Source organism: Coptis chinensis, chromosome 2 (assembly GCF_015680905.1).
Source record: "Coptis chinensis isolate HL-2020 chromosome 2, ASM1568090v1, whole genome shotgun sequence".
Taxonomy (NCBI): Eukaryota; Viridiplantae; Streptophyta; class Magnoliopsida; order Ranunculales; family Ranunculaceae; genus Coptis; species Coptis chinensis.
In genome coordinates, this window is record NC_141457.1 from 12,656,688 (window position 1) to 12,676,715 (window position 20,028).

Genomic DNA, 20,028 nt, shown 5'->3' on the forward strand with positions numbered 1-20,028 from the left:
AGTTACATATGTGAATACAAATTTACATATGTAAATATGAAATTTCATAGACGTTTTTTCTGACATCTGACAGGTGACACAGGTTATGTAAATATGAATTTTCATATGTAAATATAAATATAAATTTTCTTATGAAAAAAAATTTCATATGAAAATTTAAATTTAAATAGGTTAAAAAGACTGTGTAATTTTATATTGTCATATGTAAATACAAATTTACATAGGATGACGTCAGCCCGGTTTGTCCTTAAGTCGAAATTATAAGTAAAGATTGATGACGTCGGCCCGGTTTTTATAGGGGTATTTTGGTCTGTTTTGGCTTTAATGTTATGTTTTAAATAATAGGGAGGTTTTATGCATGTGTTTGGTTAAAGGGGGTTTTTATGCTGGTTATGTATCAACTAGGGAGATTAAACCCAAAATCTGCTTGTTGTATGGACCCCTTGGAACAGGTAAAAGTAACCTGATTGCTGCAATGGCGAATTACCTCAAGTACGACATCTATGATTTGGATTTCACTGAACTTTCGTATAATTCATACCTTAGAAAATTATTGCTTGCTACGGCAAACAGATCTATACTCGTTGCTGAGGACATTGACTGCACCATCGACAGCCTGCATCGACAGCTTGAAAGACAGGGACAAAGAAGAAGAAGAATCGTCGAATGAGAAAAAATCTGATGACAAACCGAAGGTCAGTTATAATTTTCCAACAAAAGTTTTCATGGTTGGTTTGAAGAGAATTTTAACCATATGTAAGTACCCTCCGTTCTAAAACCAATCACAACAGCACATGTGTCCACACACCAGGTCGTATCTTCACAACTCGTATATCCCTAGGTCGTACTATGCCACCAGGACCAGGATGTAACCACGACCCAAACCACTACAACATATAAGAGTTTTAGCGACGAAACTAACTGTTGGAAAAAGTAAGAAAAACGTCAGTAATTGTTAGTGGCGACGTTTCTATGATCGTCACTCGGTCGTCGCAAGAAGTATAGTCGCAAAAGATCTAAAACTACAAAAAAAAAACTTCGACAAATGTTAAGCATCAACGACATTTTATAATGTCGATAGTGCCCAGAAAAAAGACGGTATATATTTTGTATTTGATTGTTTAAACCGTGGCAAAAACTATATTCTGACGACAATTCAAGAAAACGTCGGTAATGTTGAACACTACCGACGTTCTATATCGTGGCAAGAACATCAGTTTTTTCATTACTTAAATTAGTATTGCGACGTTATGTATCGTTGCTAAAGATTATTTAGTAACGACGTTTTGACAAAACGCTGGTAATAGTAAGAATTACCGACGTTTTATTTTGTGGCAAGAACACCAATTTTTAACTACTTAAATTAATATTGCGACATTATTTATCATTGGTAAAGATTAACTTTTAATAACGTTGTGCTTCTCGTCGTTGTAACCTTCTACTACCGACGTTTTGTTTCGTGGCAACAATACTATATTTTTTGTTACTAAATTGATATAGCGACATTATTTACCATCGCTGGAAATGAACTTGTGGCGACGTTTTTTAAATTTGTCGCAAATTATATGCTTATAGGAACGCTTTTGTGCGTCATTATACATTTATTTTTAGTGACGCTTTGACAAAGCGCCGATTTTTATTTTTATTTTACCCTGTTTTTATTCAATTACATACTTACATGAATTCGCTTCTTTCAATCACAAAATCTAAAATAATTATATAAATAATTTCAATCCAACCACGTTAAATTTAACTAACAATATTCCCAAAAGTAATTTATAAAGATCACTTTCGCCATGTTTAAGAGTAATATGATCATGTAGCAACATAACTTCCATCTATTTTTTGAAATGGGGACCTTTTTTTGGGCGATTGGTAGCAACATAACTTAAGTGGTTTCGTGATCGTGTACACACCGTTCCTTCCTCTTTTAGCTAAAACTTCAAGTTTCCCCTCTCTTATCCGCTCCTTTTCATGGTTCTTTCCTTCTCTGGTAAAATTTTCCATTGCACACAGTGTGAGTTCAGAGAAAGAAGAATTTGAACCTGACCTAGCAATTGATTTTCGAATCCAAGATGAATACTCAGTTGGAAAATTTACAGCCTTTTCCACTGCTACTAGCTCCAAATGTCGCAATGCAATCGTCTCAAGAGCAGGGTTACAATCCAGTTATGGCAAACATCCAAGAGCAAAATAATCAAACAAACCCCCCAGTAAACCCAACGACGAGCTGGAGCTCGCTATTTTAGGGAGGTAAGGACAGTTCCACTGATACATCACTTCAAAGATTTGAACTTGATATGATAGAGGGTGTTACCCAAGTACCGTTTGATCTGTGATGGAAAGGATTAAATGTGTGGAGAGATTATGTGGTGGGCTTTTTCTTGGAACAAAGGTTGCCATATCCGATAGTAAAGGAAGTCTTGAAGAAAAAATGGAAAACAAAGGGAGATTATGAGATGGTTGCAGATACAAAACTGTTCTACTTCAAGTTCTCCAATGAGGAAGATAAGAGGAAAGTGCTAGAAAAATCTCAAATTTATATTGCAGGGAAATGTTTTATTGTTACTCAGTGGACATAGGATATTGAGAAGAGAAAGAATACTGTGAAAGCAATTCCAATTTGGTTAAATCTGTACAATGTGCCGAAGGACTTATGGACTGGGGAAGGGCTGGGTTTTTTAGCCAGTCGAATAGGAGACCCTCAGAGGATGGATGAAGCTACAGCAGCTAGGAAAAGACTCTTGTATGCTAGGGTTTGTGTATTGGTTGAGATTGCCTCAGAGTTACCTGAATCATATGATATGAATATGGGTGGAGATGATATAAGGAAAATTTCAGTTGAATATGGGTGGATTCCAAAACTCTATGATCATTGCAAGAGGTTTGGACACAAAATAGATGGATGTCTCAGGAGAGGCAATAATAAAAGGGCAGATACTCAGGTGGAAGCTGGGGTGAATACTAATGTGGAGGTGGATGAAAACAGTAACAGTATAAATGTGCCAGGGGAAGTAAACATAGGTCATACTGATGCATCAACTATACATAGGCGAGGTGAAGCAGTCACTGAAGAGGTAGTGGATAGAACTGAAGGAAATTCTAATGAGGTTTCAATGTCAGATTTGTGTTTGAGTGCAATAGTAGTTGAAACTGAAGGGGTACTAAGGAGAAATGATGAGACAATATTGGTGTCCAAGAATTCAGAAAGAATAGTTGCTACGAAAGAGTCAATCCCTCTTGTAGAGAGTTCTGCAGTGGGATTATAGGAAACGAACATGGTTCTGGATAGACTTGAGGGCTCAGAGTTGGTAGTAGTGATAGCAACAGCAGAAGTAACAGAAGTAGCCACAGGGAATGCACAGGAATATGATAGCGAAAGTGATACTGAAATGAGCTGGAGCAATATGTTTGCTGCTTTAGTGCCGTATGTGGAGGGCAGGCAGAGTGATGATATGCAGACTAACTTGAACCCTTTGATGCACTATGATTTAGAGCATAATGAGTATAATAATCTCCTTGAAACTATTAGAAATGGGGATTTATTTGTCGAGGAGCCATCAGAGGATTAAACCTTCTACTTTAAGGATATGAACAATATTCCACTGGCTGATCTACAATCTCTGGCTACTCCAAGGAATGGAATTGAGACAAAGAATCAAGGAAAGAAAACGAATGAATCAAGTGGAAAGGAAAAAAAAAGGAAAAAAGAGCAGGGGGCGACCCAAGGGTTCAAAAAACAAACATCCTAAGTTCTAAATTATAGGTCCTATTTGTATTTGGAATGTGAAAGGAGCTAATAACTTATGAAAAGCAAAGGAAATCAATAAGGTGAGGGTAGATAAGAAGTTGTGTATCTTTGGTTTACTGGAAACGAAAGTTAAGTATCCGAAGTATGATCTCATAAGAAAAATTTGCTGCTCTTCCTGGGAGCATACTAACAACTATGGCAAGAGTCAGTCAGGCAGAATTTGGGTTTGTTGAGATCCGTATGTTGTTAAAGTAGTCTATTTAACAGATTCAGAACATTTTATACATTGTAGGGTTACCTATCTTCCAGAGGCAGAAAACTTCTTACTCACAGTGGTATATGCGAGTAATTCTCTACAAGAAAGGATATAGTTGTGGAAAGAGGTTTTAGTCATTCAAAGATCGGTATAGAAGCCATGGTATGTACTGAAGCGGCTAATTTTAATATATGTCTACAGAATGCGGGGCTTTCGGACATCAAGTCTACTGGATTCTTTTATACTTGGTGGAATAAATCTATTGGAATAGCTATAGTTATGTTGAGGATAGATAGATGTATGGTTAATAATTTGTGGCTAACTCGCTATCCACAAGCTATAGCTAATTTTTGCCTCAAGGGGTCTCTGATCACTCTCCAATGCTACTAACTTGGAATGACTTCTCCAAAAAACCCACTCCTTTCAGATTTCATAATTTTTGGGTTTATCAGACAGAGTTTAAGACTATGCTAGAGGAAGTCTGGGCAACAAAAATCTTTAATAATCCGATGTACAAGTTGATGCAGAAACTCAAGATACTAAAGGAAAGGATTCGACCATGGGCACGGAGAAACTTCTCCAACTTACATGAGAGAGTAAATGTAGCAAGGCAGAACCTTCAAGATGCTCAAATTTTGCTCCAAAACAAGTTTGATGATGCCATGTTAGGAGAGGCAGAAAGGGAGGACATGCAGAAATATATCAATCTTGCAAGAGCAGAAGCAATAGATATGGACCAGAAATCTGAGGAAAAATGGATGATAGATGGCGACAGATGCACAAGCTATTTTTTTCAATTCATTAAAGGAAAAAATAGCTAAGAAAGGTATATGCACTATTGTCAATGAAAATGGGGAGACAGTCCATGGACAGGCAGAAGTGGCAGGGATCATTGTTGATTACTTCACCAAGATGTTGGGCACTGCAGCATCACCAGTTAGGGAAAAAGAGTTCTTCATGGACTTGAAAGTTCGGAATACTATTGAAGAGACTTTGTGTGATGTTCTAGATGCCGAGGTAACGGGTGCAGAGATAAGAAAGGTAATTTTTTATATGGAGAATAACAAAGTGCCTGGACCAGATGGGTTTAATCCATTCTTCTTCAAACAGTGTTGGGAAACAATGGGAGACGATGTCATAAATGCAATCCAAAATGTTTTTAGTAACTTCAAGATGTCGCAGGGTAGAAATGCAACTTTCCTGTACATCATTCCAAAGGTGAGCAATCCTTCAAAAGTGGAAGATTTTCAACCCATAGCACTATGCAACACGATATACAAGTGGGTTTCCAAAGTAATCACTACTAGAATGCAACTGGTGATTTCTGACCTTGTTAATGAGAACCAGTCTGCTTTAATCCCAGGTAGATCTATACAAGACAACATACTCATGGTGCATGAAGTGTTGAGAGGGTATAATAGAAGACATGGTACTCTAAGATGTTCTATTAAACTAGATATCAGGAAGGCATATGATACGGTCAGTTGGCAATCTATTCTCTACTTACTGGAGAGATTTGGATTCCCCCCGAAGATGCGCCAATGGATTCATATGTGCATCAGCTCGCCATTCTATTCTGTCTTGGTGAATGGGTCTCCTGAAGGGTTTTTTGCTGGAGGAAGAGAGTTGAGACAAGGTGACCCCATGTCCCCATATCTATTTGTGATTGTCATGGAAATTCTGGGTATTGTAACCAAGGAGAGTATTGCTTCAAAACTCATGCGCTACCATTCTAAATGCAAGAGGACTTTGTTGACGCACTTGGCCTTCGCTAATGATGTCCTTATTTTCTACAAAGGGGAAGTAAGCTATATTGTAGCTCTCAGGGATTGCTTACAGATCTTCAGTGAAGCGACTGGCCTTAGAATCAACTCTCAAAAGACTACAATCATGACGGGTGCTATGGAGCATCAAAAAGCAACAATATTGGCTCAGTTAGTTACTGGGTCTGGAACTTGTGAAACCGCCAGTGAGATATCTCGGCCTCCCACTATTTTCTAATCGTCTGGGTATTAAAGAATGTCAACCTTTGATTAAGAAGATAACATGTAGAATCAAGGATTGGAAAGCTAAACTTCTATCCCATGCAGGTAGATTACAATTGATTCTGTCGGTTTTGAGCTCTTTAAACATCTATTGGGCTCGAACTTTCATTTTGCCATTAACGGTCCTTGAACAAGTGGAGAAGATATGTGCCACTTTCCTCTGGAGTGGGACAGAAGCTAAGAGATGTGTGCATGAAGCAAGATTGAGCACTATATGCAAAACGAAGGAGGAGGGTGGTTTAGGCATGATGAATATGGAAACATGGAATAAGGGTGCTCATTGTGGGTTGTTGTTCAAGATAGCAAGTAAAGATAGCAATGTCTGGGTCAATTGGATTTGGGAGAATCAGATGAGAAATAAATACTTGTGGACCATGCCTATTCCAGCTGAATGCTCATGGTCATGGAGAAACATCTTGAAGTGCAGGAAAGAAGCAAAAGAGTTGATTAGATACTCTATCTCAAATGGCAAAGATACGCTACTTTGGCATGACATTTGGTGTAGTAGTAGTCCATGAAATTAACAATGCTCAAGCAGTAGCAGAAATTCAGCTACCTCCTAATGCGACAGTGAAGGAACTCTTGACAAGTGGAGAGTGGAATAACATAGTGAAAGATTTGCAGTGTCACAACCTCAGAGAAGATATCTTGCGCACACCAATTAATCAACACCTCAATAGAGACTGAGTGGTGTGGCTTCCTCATCACAGTGGTTCCTTCACTTCAAACAATGCATATCAAGCTTTGAGAAGACAAAGGAAAAAAGTAAAATGGTAGAGACTGGTATGGGGCTGACTGGTAATCCCTCGGCATTCCTTTACTTGTTGGAAACTATTCTCCAATAGTCTGTCCACCCAAGATAGGTTAGTGCAAAAGAAGATACTCTCTCACTCCTCTTTTTGCTTGTGTCAGCAAAGTAGGGAGTTCTCTAATCACCTCTACTTTGACTGCACGTATTCTCGTGAAATCATTAATGGAATCAAGCAGATTTTGGGTATAGTTACTGATTGCAGAAATTCCAACAGAGAATGGTCGTCTATTCTAAAATTCTGCAGGGGCTCAAGTTGGGTGACTGAAATATATAAGAGCTACATTTGTGCAACAGTTGATGGAATCTGGAAAGAGCGAAATGCACGTAGGTTTAACAATCAGGGAAGGCCCGCATTAGTGGTTTTGAAAAGAATCCTAAGAAATATGAAAACCTACATTCAAGTGCAAATATCGGAAATGGAGGACACAACTGAAGCCAGAAGGTTGTCTCAGGCTATCGGCATCCAGGTCAAGTTTCAAAGAGCGACACAGCAACACTGTCAGTGGATCCCACCAAAACAAGAACGAGTTAAGCTGAATACTGATGGGTCACTAACAGGAGAGGGTACAAGACATGGTGGAGCAATCAGGAACAGAAAGGGCGAAGTTCTGGCAGTGTTTTCAGGTAGTGGTGGCGAGCGATCAGTTCTATTCCAGGTACTAAAAGCTATAGAGGTTGGGTTGTGCAGATGTATGGAAATGGGCTTCGAGAATGTAGATGTGGCGAAGCCACCATGGAACTATCTTGATGTGTTAACACACATCTTAGAAATTTCGACCAAATTTAAAAGTTGTAATTTTGCTCATGTATATCGGGAGACCAATAGAGTCGCTGATCATCTTGCAGGACTCTCTAGTTCCCATGGTATTGATATTTTGCATGTTGGTCCTCCTCTAGATAGAGAATTATATAATCTTGTTGAGGAGGATGCAGCGGGTACCATATATGTACGATTTGGTTGATTAATGCAGGTAGGGGTCCACCTAACCCCAGCTTAAATTTTTTTTTTAAAAAAAAAAAAGTAATATGATTCATTACATATATATAATAGTTTTATAAACAACAAAACATCAAAAGAAATTGTCTGAACATCCAACATTTATCACATAGTACTTTATATTCCAAAAGAAATATGCCCAAACAAACCCATATTAATTGCTTCTTCCAAACCGCAAGAGAACCTGCAAACAAAATATGACAACATTTAGTTCATATCTGCTGAAATGTCAAACCAAGCAAGATATGGCAAAATATATTTAAAGTACAACTCATTGAGGATAATCATATCTTCATAAACATTTTTATAATTACATAATAATGATGGGAAAAAGTAAGCATAAACAGTGGATGATGGGAAAGAGTATGCTATCTTTCTTGGCGTGCTAATGAGGCTTTGGAAGAGCGTACACTTTCTGAATGGCTAATCTTATGATTGATGGTTCCGATGGACTGGAATTATCATCAGAAGCTAAGAACGGTAAGCCATCAGGTCTAAATCAGTCTTTTCGGATTGCCCTCCATGATAGATGGCTTCCTCCTCATTTTCCAATAACAAATTCTAATAGGCTTGACCCTTTTGCTTGTGTCATTCGTTACTGTTGGACCCTCCGCATAATCATTGATTATTAACTTCTCCTAATCAAACCTGCCATACCGCCTCTTCCCCTGTTAAGAACCTGATCTTGGAGCAGGCCTATGTATGGTCTCTCCACTAAGCTTTGGTCTACGCGCACTAGCTTCCTCGGTGATTAATGCTCTTTAGCTGGTTTTTCGCCCATTGCCTATGGTGTTCGGTAAGTAGTCTATAGTTCACTTTCGTATATGGCCTGCCCCACTCTCTCTTTAACTTAGTTATTAGTACTTCGAAGTGGTGTAGGACTCTCCGGCTTGGCTATAGAATGAATCTGATGCTTGTCAGGTCTACTCCTGGGTCTTCTCTTGCCTATCGTCCACTTTGGTGACTCCAACCCCAGAAACATGATCTCTTCTACTAACCTCTTCACATGAACTTTCGGAGTCCCTATCTAATAGTCACCCCCATTCCTTACTAACTAAGGTTAAGGTAGTGTCAACCAAAAGCGCAAGAAATTCTCATACGAATAGACATTTGAATTTTTGCTCAGTACTTGAACCTTCGATCACTCGAATTCATCGTTCACCTTCTCAAACGAAGCCTACTCGAACCTCAGCCACAATACCTGCATGAAGGAAACTAATAGCTAGAAAAAATAGGCTATTCCATCTAAAGGCATAACATGCACCGAGGGCTTGCAGTAATTCCATTTATTTTGAAGCGGCGGTTATAAGGAATAAAACAAGAGATTGGAGATAAAATCGAGAAAAAGCACCTCCCCCTTGCAAGAGCGGGTGTGCGGGAGAACATAACTTAACATCAAGGCTCCAAGACAGAAGGAGGGTTCACGCGTGCAGTAAGGCTTTTTCACCATCCATTGGGTATTTGTCTCTATCTCGCTCTCCTAACTCATACTTATAATAGGCGGGGCTCAATGCCTGATATTTACCTTTGGAGATCAAATGGAATTCCCAGTATTCAGTTGTCTTCTTTGGTTCCACCCTTCAATTCATGAAGCAGATTGCTAGGAAGGCTGTTTCTCAACCATAAAGCGAGACTTTTCGACCCTTTCACATCGATCGACAAAGAAAACTCCTGATAGAAGCCCAGTTTCTTTAGTAGGATAAATCAACACGTTGTTTTTATTCATGTGAACAAGTCCAACAAAGAGCATTTTTCCCTACCAAATTCTTTCTATCCCTGCCAGCTTCTTCCATTCACTGAGAAAATCTCCTTTAGCAAATTATGATGTGCGCAGGCTACTCTACTTTAGTAGTGCGTTAACTAGTAGTTAAAGTTAACTATTTCTTAAGGATTTGGTACCAATACCTGTCTTACTAACTATAAGCCTTTGGAAAATCTATATTGGATATGGTATACTCTTTTTGTTTTACAACTTCATCAAAGACTCCATGACTTGGGAAGTCCCGAGACCGAGGCTACAACCTGTGGATTGTCAAAAAGGTCGTTTTCTGATAAGAGCCCAAAACTGTAGTTTTAACCCCTTAATAATCATACTGTTAGACCAATTATGTGAATAATAAGTAAGAGTTAATACTGATTACGTGTTTTTATGCATTTCAGGCCTTCAAAGCTATTATGTGCAGAAATGTGCCACTTTAGCGAGATAAAGGAGCAAAAGTCGTGAGAACTTCCGATGCCATATCTTTGGACTCGGACCTCGGATTGAGGCCTACCTTATGTCAAAACGACCGGCTCGGAAAGAGCTTTGCAATGGTCCAAGCCTTGACCCAATCAGAGGAGCAGAAGTGGACGAAAAGTCTGTGGAAGCCAACTGCAGCTGAAGAGGCCTTTTTGAATTTGAAAGAATTGGGTTTTGGGCTGATTCTCGGCCCCAAAACATGGCTCCAAGCCCATGCACGATTTTGGATCTGGATGTATAAAACAAAAGCTTGACTCGGTGTTAATGGCAGTCGGGGGGCAGTTAGGTTAGGTAGATAGCTTAAAATAGAAAGTAGCATTAAAATAGCTTCTAGATCTAGATTTAATTGTTTTATTTAATTAGTTTCAAATCCTTTATTAGATTAAACCTTTGGATCTTGTTCTTCATTTGATTAGATCAATAAAGTAGTATTTTTTATCAATTTCGATTTTGTCATTTCCATTTCTAGATCTAATTTCAATTCTTGTTCTTATTTCATTTTAGTCATTAATTTAGATTTCATTATTGTTTAAATTAGTAAATTTTAATGCTTATTATTATGTGTAGTTTTAATTTAAATGGAAATGATTGCGGAATGATTCAAGGCTAAACCTCCATTAGAGGGGTTGAGAAGCCTTGATGAAAGCTTGATTCCGTTTATCGTAGAGTCAATTCGTAAATTTCTATTCCACGCCAGAAATAATTAGTTCACCATGAGAATGGGTTTAATTGTTCACATGCTAGTTATTAATTGGTAGAAATGCCATGTGTAATTAGGGATTAGGAAGAACCGATTGTTCTGCGTAGCAGTTCAATTCGGATTACGACGACTTCGTCGCTAGTGGATTAAGTTGAGTTAAGGTGGAATCAATCCCCTCTAACTCCTTAACATCGAATCAACGTAGCATTCCCATAGTTGTCGATAATCGACTAGTTGCATCTTGTGGGTAGTTGCACCATAGTTTAGTTGCCCGCCCTTAAAGCTCTCATTGACTTTAAGTAGAGTATTGAGACTAGAAAACAAGCATACGGAAGGACTAAGAGTGGAGCGAATCACTCTACTCCACTATATCTCATAGGATTGAGAGTAGAAGAAAAAAACTTTGATAAACGCCTCTAACAAAGATAGTTTAGTTTACTTACGTTGTGAATTCATCGTTCATTTTAAGTAGGTAAACTATTCATTTTCATTTATCAAATGGCTGCCATCTTAGTTTCACTTTTCGTATTGTTTTCATAGTGTTAGTACTGTTTTTAAAGTCCCATTTCACCCACCCACCCTTGCTTGAATCATCTTGTGGTTGTCCATTTTTTAGTTGAAAAATTCGAGCAAAATTTACAGCGAAGCGGCTGGCCTCCCTTCATGGCCTGACCAGCCCTATATTCTATTGGACACTGGAAGCGACCACTTAAAAACACTGTAAATTGAAAATACCTCGGAGCGCCTCTGCCTATTGGCCTTGGCGCCACGTGTTAAATTTTTTCGTTTCGGCGGTTTTGATTCGAACTTTGATCTTTCATATTTTTCAGTGTTCTAACCTGCTATATACACCGAACAAAGCGTAAACAAGGCGCTATTCATAAAAGCGAAAACAAGGGCCTTAATCAGGTATTCCTTTCTTCCAAACCTCGCGATCTCCTGTTAGAGGTTTTATACTAGTATATCGAGATTGTTTGGAGTGTTGCATGTTTAGTTAAGCTCGACTTAGTCTTGCATGAGATTAAGGTGCGGTAGAACAAAACACCTAACGTAAATACACAACAACACCAACAAACAAATCTATCTAGTATACCACACACTACACCTCTAGCTACTATTTTACACACACCACCGATATAATGGGGAAAGAAAGAGAGACTCCTCTCTCGGACTTCTACAAAGCCTTGGCGATATCCCCAAATCTTGCATCGTTCTAGCAGACCAGTGGGGATTTGAGAATCCCTCAAATATTTTTAATTTGTTACCCGTTTTTCATGGTTTAGACCATGAAAAACCTTATCGGCTATCGCGTAGGATTGAACAAGTCTTAACAACATTCCACCATCCTACGGTTGATGCGGAACAAATTAAATTAAAGGTATTCCCTTTCACCTTAGTTGATAAAGGCGTCTTGGTTAACTGCCCAAAGCCTAATTAATGGACTTCGTGGGCTAAACTTGTTCATTTGTTTATGGAACATTTTTACCCACCCCTAAAGACGGATGAGATGCTTTCCAAGATTCATTTCTTTTCGACAAAATCCTCATGAATCATTTTTCGAGGCTTGGAATCGTTTCACCGATCCGCTTATAGAGTGTCCACACCATAACCTAGCAAAAGACACGTTAGTTAGTTGCCTTTTCAAAAGGACTTCAACATCACCATAAAGAAGTCCTTGACATTATGAATGGGGGTAGTTTCTTAAGTAAAGGAGCCTCGGAGGCTTATAAATTTTTAGAGGACCAAACTAAGCGAAATAATAATTGGGGGGGTAGTGATGATATCCCCCGCTCCGCTAGTTCTACTAATACAGTTAAGGCCGCCGGTATGTTTGAAATTAAACACGATTCCGAGCTTAAAACTCTAATCGAATCACTCACTAAAAGGTAGAGGCCATTTACGTACAACAAAAGCCTATCCCCGTCATGAATGTAAATTCAAACCCATGTAGTTTCTGTTGGAGTCCTGAGCATCCCGACTCCCACTGTCCTATAGCCTATGAACAGGCTTCTTCCATTAATAGTGAACCTAACGCCCCTTGGAGACAAAATCCCAACTTCGGTTGGAGAAATAACCAACAAGTCACACCTCAAGGGTACAATAATCAATATGTTAGGCCAGCGCCGCGGCTTTAACCAAGCTCCACTTCACGACAAGGGCGAGTCGGGGTAATTTTAATAATTATAACAACCAAGTGCAACCTCGACAAGGTCAAGCACAAGGTCAAGGTAATTATAATAATTATAATGCTAATAGAGGTATCGTTCGGTCAATAATAATTATCGAGAATCCACCTATAAATAATTCCGTGAAATAGTTCCAGTCCACACCACCCGTGACTACTACACCCACACAACGGATCGCCTTGACACCTTCATACAAGTGAGCCAAAACTTTTCCAAACTATGGCTCAATCTAACCAACGGCTTCTACAATCCGTTAATAATTTAACCCAACGGTTGGCTCAAGATAAAGCCCAAACCAAAGGTGTGTTGCCAAGTCACGCAATACATAATCCTAAAACAACAAACCACGACCTTTGAGGTAACGGATAATACTAGTAATGAATTTGAAAATGTAGGTGAGATAAATGCCATCACCACTCTCCGTTACGGCAGTGGTTGATAACAAGGTAACTATGCCTATAGTTACCCCACCGATAACCCTACACCTACTACTTTACTAGATACCGACATAGAAACTGAAGAGCCTACCACGGGTAGAGGTACCGGTTACAACACAACCTAAGAAACGAAAGCCACGGTTAAACATCCGGGTGATACCATTGCTAAATATAGACGAAACCACCGTTTCCACAAAAATTAGCCATGTTAACTAGTGATACAAATTACGAGGAGATTAGGGGCGTTTTCAAGAATCTAACTATAAACCTTCCCTTCCTCGAAGCTATTAAAAGCTACCACATCATGCTAAGTTTCTTAAGGAATTGTGTACTACTAGGCGAAGACAAATATACCAAAAGGCGCCTTTTTAACATAACAATTCCCAACCTTATCTGAAAATAATGGAATTGTTAAGTACAAGGACCACGGTTAGATCCCATCGTACAATGCACCTTAGGAGATTCCTATCGACGACAGCGTTATTAGACACGGGGGTTAGTGTTAACTTACTCCCATTTTATTTGTATAGACAAATAGGTCTAGACAAGATGCAACCCACTAAAATGGCGTTGCAATTAGGCGATCGGTCTATTAAGTATCCTAAGGGTGTAGTCGAAAAATGTCTTTGGTAAAAGTTCGAGGATTTCTACTATCCGGCTGATTTTGTAGTCCTCGATCTGAAGTCGCTAACGACTCTGTCCCCATCATTCTAGGGCGCCCTTTCCTGGCAACCGCCAATGCGCTCATTAATTGCGTGATGGTTCAATGTCCATGTCTTTTGGCCATCTTCTTTGTTTGAAGTCAATGTTTTTAAAACAAGGACACGATTACCCGATTAGTCTATGGATGGAGAGATTAGCATGACCGAGAGCTTTGCTCGAGATTATTTCAACAACACGTTCCACGATAATCATATTACCAAAATTCTTTCCTTTGGAAAGTCGGACTCCAACATTTTCATTCCTACACTAGTCGATACACATGTTATTGATGAGGGCCGGGATAGATGACTTTCTCAAAGATGTAGAGGACTACCATAGTAATGTGGATATGACCAATCTAGATGGGGAATTCGATGAGTTTTTTCGAGTAGGTGAAAATTCACCCCTATCAAGAACTAACTTGCACAACATCCACCTCGATTCCCCTCCTTCCACCCTTTCAAAGGAACCTCGAGTTTGCACTTTCGATCCTTTTGTTTCTCCCTGTGCTTCATAATTTTTTTAAATCCTCCTAGCAAACGGATACTTGAAGGACAAACTATTTGACACCTTCATTTTCAGAATTGAGGCAGTCCACTACACACACAATGAATGAGTTCGGTGCTAAAACCACATCCTCATTGTGTACAAGCTGTTTTCTAGAACTTATCCATATCTACCATATTCTCCACAACCATTCACTTTTCCACACTTATTTACTAGAACACCCACTCATTCAAAAATTAAAAAGAAGGTGCATGATAGGTTACACAAGGGTAATCCGACTTCGCTTTCATTTCACTAGGTTGAGTTATAGGGAATCTTGGTGTTTCATTGTGTTTGGATATGTTTTCTGTGATATTTATTTATGGAATGATCCACAACTATTTCGGTTGTTGATATATGATCAACCGCATGTTCATACATATGTTTTAGATAAAGTCTCGAGTATCGACTATAAAACGACTCAATTTCGTGTTTGGTGCATTTCCTTTCACTTTAATATATTGGTGAGTGCACCATTAAGGTAACCGGGCCCTCCCTATGGAGTGTGTGGCTGTAAGTATTGGATCTTAAGTCCACGGTTCACATAGTTCACGTTTTCCACTCTTGCATGTTTTTCTCGGATTTTTGAGTCATGTTTCTCTATGGTGTGAATTATGTCTTTATTGCTTATCGTTTTCCTTCTAAAAATAAAATAAAAATAAAAAATAAAAAAATAAAAATAAACATAGTAATCTAGGAAGTCTCGAATCGACTTTAAAAGACCATTACTAAAAACAAATTTTCTAAGCCGTTGTAAAAATTTGTTTGGGGGTGGGTGTTAAATGTTTCCGTAATAAATGTTTTATGTCCCATTAGAGTTGCTTAGGCCGTTTTATTGTATTACGCTTCGGATTGACATAATCTATTAATTTAGAGTTCATTCGTTAAGATAACTTACGTCATGCACGCGCTTCGAGGCGTTTTCCACTATCTCGTATGTCATCCGAAGTCGGAATAGAGTGTTTTATGGATCATTGGATAGGAAATTCCCTCCTGATCATTTCCATATCTCATTCGCAAAAAATCGGACCCGTAACGGCGGCAATTTTGATTTGAAATTAGCGAAAAAATCGAAAAAATCAAAATTTTCGATTTTGGGCTTGGGCCCAACCAGCCAAACCCACCACCGACCGGTAGCTTCGCCATGCTTTTTACCTTCTTCAGCAACAGTTCATCGTTTTTCATCTTCCACCGCCATTAACAAAGCTCCAAACCTAGAAAAATAAAAATTAAAAACAAAATACCATAAACCCACGCCAAAAATCAAATCCTAACCCCAAATCTTCTCTAAAACCAAACCACCACAACCCCCCCAATCGATTTAAATAACTAAAACCACCAAAAATTCAAAATTTGGTCTTTGCCCATCACCACTCCACCACCACCACCGTTTCTTTCAGTCGGTCAAGTCAAACCACCACCACCACATCATATTTAAACCCTCACTCCATTTCAAACACTAGATGGCTCAACAACGCCGGAATTATACCGAGCAAGTTTTCACTGCCGACCATTTCGCTCCGTTTTACGGTGACGAAATGGCTAGTAGAGACTGGAATAGTCTCTGGTACTCGACCGAAGCCTTCTACCACGAAGACTTGGTCCGACGGTTCTACAACACCGGGAGTTGGAGGGAGTAGGATTTTGTGATGGTAAGGAAAGAAGAAGGGGAGTTAACTTCGGATTTGTTGGCTGAGATTCTAGGCATTCGCCTAGAATCCATCTGGAGGCCACTTTACAGGAGCCCCAGTTTGACGGGGTAGAGCCATTGATGGGCGTTACTGTCATCAATGGGAGCTACAATACAAACTCCCATTGTGTTCGCCAGCATCATCTCGACTACCCAACCGGTAAATCTGACCCGATGGATTAGTCGAATGTCCTAGGGAAGGACAAGGTCGGCGACATCGATCGACCTGCCTCCATCGTCTATGGGTACTCGAGGGCGAGAAGTCACGATTTACGTATCACGGAGTTTTCTTGAAACATGATTAGGGGTCGGAAGGTCTTTGGCACCTCTTCCCCGTGTTAATCACCAAGATCATCTTTGAAGATGAAAGCGACTCCGGTTAATGCGGAGGATTTACATTACCCCGCACCGTAACGCTGCGTATCTATAGGGAGTGTGTCCAACAAGTTTGGAGGAGGGCTGAGGATAGAGAAGAAGAAGAAGAGGATGGAGGAGCTGAGAATGAAGAGGAGGAGGATGAGGATGCCTCCGGGGATGAGGAGGGCGTGACCTCTTTTTGATCACGGATGCCTTCCGGAGGTGTTGGTCGATGCGTAACGCATGGCTATGCTTCATAGGGGAATCGTTCACTAAACACTATCTGCCGCGACCTCCGGACTCGACAGGCGACTATTCATCACAACTTCGAGATCCGCACCCGGAGAGAGGATGAGAGATGGGAGCGGCGAGGGCTGAGATGGAAGCCCAAATACCGGTTTAGAGTGGATATGCTTGCACGCTTCCCACCTCATACGATTCTGCTTACGAGGACACACGACTTCACGAGGCATGGCGTCGTCGACGAAGGACGATCTATTTCTTTGGACCTTCGAGCCCGTGGAGCCACCACTAGAGAGTGTGCCCTCCGCCACCGGCGGCGAAATGTTTAGAGAGTCTGAGGATTGATAGTGGTTGTTGTTTTATTTATTTTTGTTGTTTTTATTGTAATGTAACTTTTATTTTCGTAATTTGAATTTTGTAGTGGTACTCCGAATGAAATTTTAATATAAGGGCCTATTTTCATTATGCATGGTTGTTTCATATTGACCCCACCTTCCCAACTTGTTTGGGGGTGGTTTTATCAATTCAAGCATTATTTTTGTATAACCCTCATATTAGAGTTAATTGCGGAGTCAAGGTGAAAATATGGTTGTTTAGGCAGAAATATGATCAAGTATCATTGTAGGATGAAATCTAGATTAAATAGGTACATTCTATCATAAAATCAACCTAAAAGATACTGGGTTTGAATTAGAATCCAGGTTATGAGTTGTTTCCGTTTTCGAGTTTGGAAATTTTAGGATTTCGAACCGCCATAATTAGTTTTGGCAACTTTCCGATCCTTTTAGCAACTTTAAACCTATATAAACTTGATACAAACTATTCTCACAACTCACACTATACCTAAACTCCATCACTCACCCTTCACACCCGCGATTCCCATTTTTAGACTTCATTTTGCAAATCTGCAGAACTCGGGCCGGCCACGCCAGCGCCTTTGAGTAAGCGCTCGCGCCCTACACTTCGACGAAAATTTTACTCGAAGGCGCCGCCAGCCTCCCGCAGCGCAGCTTCGCGCGCTAAAACACCGGAATTCAAAATACTAAGAATGGCGCCAGCTTCAAGTCAAAGCGACCATACCCTAGTTCTTGGAATTCCAAAATACAAAGAGCGACTTCGCGCCCTAGTTAATGCCGCTTCGCGCCCCGACTTCGTGGACCAGAAATTTTCCAGTTTTTCGCGTAGTATCCGGATCTTTCGCAGCTATTCCAAAGCGTAATTTTGAGATGACATCTCCAACATTGATACCGAAACAGTCTTTTCGAAGATTTGTTCCAAAGCACTACTTACGGTGCTTGGTTTCATGAGGTGATCACATCGTTGGTGGGAACCTCTTATGGTAAGACCGGCTGAACTTTATTCTCCAAAGACTTGCATCTTATTTTTATAATAACTGCATTTTCTTTGAGAGACCGGATGGAGAACAAGTGTTCTCCATCAACATTGACGAAGAACCAATGGAAATTACCAGGTTCTTGCTAGCATTTGTTCTTGGACTTGCTATGCCCGCTGAGATACAAGACCCATGGTGCTATTGGGTCGATAATATGCATGTCTACACTTATGAGTTTTTGCACGAGGCTTATGGGGCGGGCATTTTCCAGATATTGAGGACCAAGGGGACTATAACGCGTTGCCCTTGGTAGCCTGTCCATGAACATAGGAACTGTTATGTTTTGGATTATGCTAAACATTTTAGGGGAATGGCGTTTTTCTTCTGTGAATGACGCCACTTGCAGCGTTTTCCTTGCTTTAGCCACGGGACGCCGGTTCTATGACCTTCCCAGAACCTTGATGTCTAGTTTAGCACGAGCCCATACCATGAGGCATAAGTACCTTCTTATGCCTGTTCTAATTTCACGTATTATGCTATGTTTCTTTCCTGTTTTTTGTACACGTTTCCGCGGATTGGATTACGGTAGACACGGTGCGACCCACCAATAGTATTATTCGATCTTTCCGTGCAATGACTTGGCAAGGGTGGCGGATACAACCTCACCAGGTTGCACCCTACACCCCATCAGACCAAGTGGCACTTAATAGGTTAGCAACCATAGATGATAAATGGCGTGAGGCCTGGCAAATTATCATAGCATGGCAGGACGCGAAGGAGCCTCACTTCTTTATAGAAGTGGAGGATGACGAAGATGACGAATAACAGAGGGAGTGGAGGTAAGTTTTATTTTCTGTTAGTGTCTGCTTATGTCCCAAGCAATTTCATTCTTTTAACCCCATAATGGGTAGAACTTCGTCTGAGAGTTGAGTCGGTTTATTTCCTATATTAGTACGTTCTAACCTTCTTTTTACGGATGTTCCCGAATTTCACGCGCTTCAATGGTATTTTTTTTCCTACCCATTTTATTTAAATGCTTTGAGGACAAAGCATACTTCTTGTTTTGGGGGGGGGGGGGGGTGTGGGCATAGAAACACGTGTAATTAAGAGATCTGCTAGGATATAAATATGTATAATATGCATTTGTTTTCTAGTTAAAATTTCAAAAATTTAAAAATATAAATAAATAAGTTATGCTATACACTTAGGAATATTGGTATTGTTTCTTTCTCTATGCTCTTAACAATCTAGAAGTCTCACATAGCTTTTGCATCAGAATAATTGTTAGAAACTTAGGTTAATATGTAGGTAATAATCTTTGCATCTATCTATAAATATATTACATGAGTATCTATGATTGTTTGGCAAGATAAGTTTTGAAATCTAGGCTAGAGTACTTATTCTACAAATCCTGTGAGAATATAGCCTAAAGCCTTATATGAGGAAACAATTGAGAAATGACACAAGGGAGAAAAAAATCGGATAGAGAAATCACACGTCCACTTGCTTGATCACTAAACCATATCCTAAAAGCGAGAATTTAGGCCCTTTTTGGATCGATATAGCCGAAATTCAAACCTATGAATTATTTTCCGCTAGTCAAGCCCCTAATCGAGCCTTTCATTAGCCCTTCCATAAACCACAATTCCTTTTTACCCTCGTTACAAAAAAAAAAAAAAAAAAAATATATATATATATATATATATATATATATATATATATATATATATATATA

At 39.6% G+C, this 20,028-nt stretch overlaps 1 protein-coding gene across 1 annotated transcript; it reads left to right on the plus strand.

Moving 5' to 3' along the window:
• The first annotated feature begins 7,279 nt into the window (after positions 1-7,279).
• On the plus strand, positions 7,280-7,825 carry LOC147514937 (uncharacterized). Its single transcript, XM_086592743.1, has one exon. The coding sequence runs from the start codon at positions 7,280-7,282 to the stop codon at positions 7,823-7,825; it is 546 nt and encodes a 181-aa protein (XP_086448869.1).
• Positions 7,826-20,028: the final 12,203 nt, after the last annotated feature.